Source organism: Dasypus novemcinctus, chromosome 17 (genome assembly GCF_030445035.2).
Source record: "Dasypus novemcinctus isolate mDasNov1 chromosome 17, mDasNov1.1.hap2, whole genome shotgun sequence".
NCBI lineage: Eukaryota > Metazoa > Chordata > Mammalia > Cingulata > Dasypodidae > Dasypus > Dasypus novemcinctus.
The window spans coordinates 95,272,555-95,275,253 of record NC_080689.1 but is presented as its reverse complement, the minus strand read 5'-3'; the positions used below and the strand labels follow the sequence as shown (position 1 = coordinate 95,275,253).

Below are 2,699 nucleotides of genomic sequence, written 5' to 3'. Positions count from 1 at the left end.
TAAATCTGCTTCCATTGGTCTACTGTATCTGTCGTTAAGACAGTATCATGCTGTATTTACCATTATAGGTAGGTATTATGATTTAAAGTCTGGTTGAGGGTTCACGTTCCCTTTTTATGATCTTTCTGGCTATTCAGGAATCCTTACCCTTCCAAATAAATGTAATGATCATGTTTTCGATTTTTTCTTTAATGCTGGTGAAATTTTTATTGGGATGGCAATAAATCTGTATCAATTTGAGTAGAATTGACAACTTGATGGTACTTAGTCTTCCAATCCATGAGCATGGAATGCTCTTCCAGCTATTTAGGCCTTTCTTTATTTCTTTTAACCTTGAGTCTCTACATCAATGATACAACTGTTTCCATTGCTAGAGTGACAATAGTTCTACAGTAAAGGTACCAGTAAGCCCCACATACTGGTGCTTCTGAGGGCTTTGGAGACACACAGGTTCTATGGTCACGGCAGATGGTAATGGAGTTCAGTGCCTTGCCAGTGGGCCTTACTTTGGAATTTGTGCTCCTGAGTGTGGTGGAGTTGGACTCAGATATGACCCTTCTACACATGCCTTGTTTGTCACATTTACTGAACCTATGTTCGGCACTCAGGAGACTTGGATCTCTGGACTATCCATGTGCCAGCTGGGCTCTGATCGCAGCAGTGTTGTAACACCTACTCTCCAGTTTGTTGGACCTACCCAGGTTAGCTAACTGTCCTTCACCAGGTCAACTACCACACCAGGGAAGCTATGTCACTTATTACCCACAGGGGGAGCTGTGACAGCTTTGGTTTGTTAGGGACAACTGGATTTGAGAGGATATGAAAGAATTTGACCTTGCAGTGTGAATGATGACAGCCATCTGTTGACTTATTCAATATCAGAGATTAAATATATGGAAATACTGAGTTGTCTTTGAGATGACAAAGAAGAACTTGAATGAAGTAGCTAAAATTTAAAAATGAATCTGAGCTAGAGGTAAAACTCCGCACACTATGTCCTCATTGAACATAATGACATGAATATATTCCATGTACTGTTAGATTTATATACTTCAATTAAGTTCTGAACGTATAATTTCACAAGGACATGGATTCCATTACAAAATTATTTTTTTTCAAAAGTAGCAGATTGTTTGAAAAAAATACATATGATACTAAAAATACTTTACAATCAGAAATTTTGCTGAACTTTGTCGACAGTTATACACTTAAGTGATTTAGGGGCTGTTTGTAAGCTTGCAATTTATTCCCTGTGGTAGTGATATTTTGTCTGCTGCTTCTTTGTCTTCACAGCTCACTGCACAGCACATTTGCTTTCATACTCCCTAATGCTTTGCATAAGTTCCTCCAGTAATTGAGTGACTGCTCAGAACTGTACTAATGGGGATCCCATGGAGATGGGGCCTGAGTGCACGACAAAGGAGAGCAAGATGGTGTCACAGGCTCAGCTCTTCATCTCCCTGCTGCTCTGTGCCTCAGGTAAGAGGTTTAGAAGTGTAACACGGTTATAAATCTGGAGAAATTATTTTAATATGCAGAGTGAAAGAAACTTTTCATTTGAAATATGCAGAGTGAAAGAAACTGTTTCAAATGCATACAATAAAAAAGAAATGTGAATTTTAGATATACATTTTAACATATTTTCTATGCAGTATATGATACTTGTTCATCCTAATTTCAGGTGCCAGTGGGGATATTGTGATGACACAGTCTCCAGATTCCCTGACTGTTTCTCCAGGAGAGACAGTTTCCATCTTCTGCAAGTCCAGTCAGAGTATTTTATACAGCACCAACCAGAAGAACTACTTAGCCTGGTACCAGAAGAAACCAGGACAGGCTCCTAAACTGCTCATTTCCTGGGCTTCCACCCGTGCATCTGGGGTTCCCGACCGATTCAGTGGCAGTGGGTCTGCAAAAGACTTCACTCTCACCATCAGCAGATTCCAGGCTGAAGATGTGGGAGAATATTTCTGTCAGCAGCATTACAGCACTCCTCCCACAGTGCTTCAGCCTCGAACACAAACCTCCTCCTGAGAGTTCTTTCTCAGTGAATTTGTGCAGTAGCAGGTGCTTCCTGCCCACACTGCCCTGAGCTTATTCACTTTCTCTTTAAGCGTGAGAGGTTGTGGGGTCTGACTTACTTATGGGAATGATTTCAGGGACCAGGAGGCAATTAAGAGGTTTGTTTGTTGTCCCTTTGTTTTTCTGTTAGGGAAGGACACCAGGGAAATGCACACTCAATCTTCGTAATAGATTCCTATTTCTCCTGGAAATAATTATTATGGATTTAATTACCTAAACATTAGAAGTATGTAAATTTAAAGTTCTGGAGTTTAGAACTCCAAATAATTCTAGTTAGGCTAAAAGTAATTTGTTTACAGGACAGCATTCTCTTCTGGGAGATCTATTTAAGATTGGTTTCCTACCCTTCCAGGCCTCCTGCATTACTGGATGATACTCTCTTCCTCAGTTTTATACCATCAACATTATGTCTCTCTACTAATTCTTGTATAATCATACCCCACTCTGACCACAGATGGGAAAATTGCTTTTAAGGACACATGTGCATAGATTGGGACCACAAGAAATTCCAGGATAATCTCCCCATTTAAAAATCCATATTCTTAATAATATCTTCATAGTCTCTTTTACCATAACAGGTATCATATTCACAGATCCAGGGTTTACAGTGTTGGCAA

The 2,699-nt window shown here is 39.8% G+C and overlaps 1 gene segment (V, D, J or C); it reads left to right on the top strand.

Moving 5' to 3' along the window:
• The first annotated feature begins 1,396 nt into the window (after positions 1–1,396).
• LOC101440671 (immunoglobulin kappa variable 4-1-like) lies at positions 1,397–2,034 on the top strand. The segment is given in 2 exon segments: positions 1,397–1,479; positions 1,682–2,034. Coding segments are annotated over 2 exon segments (435 nt in total).
• Positions 2,035–2,699: the final 665 nt, after the last annotated feature.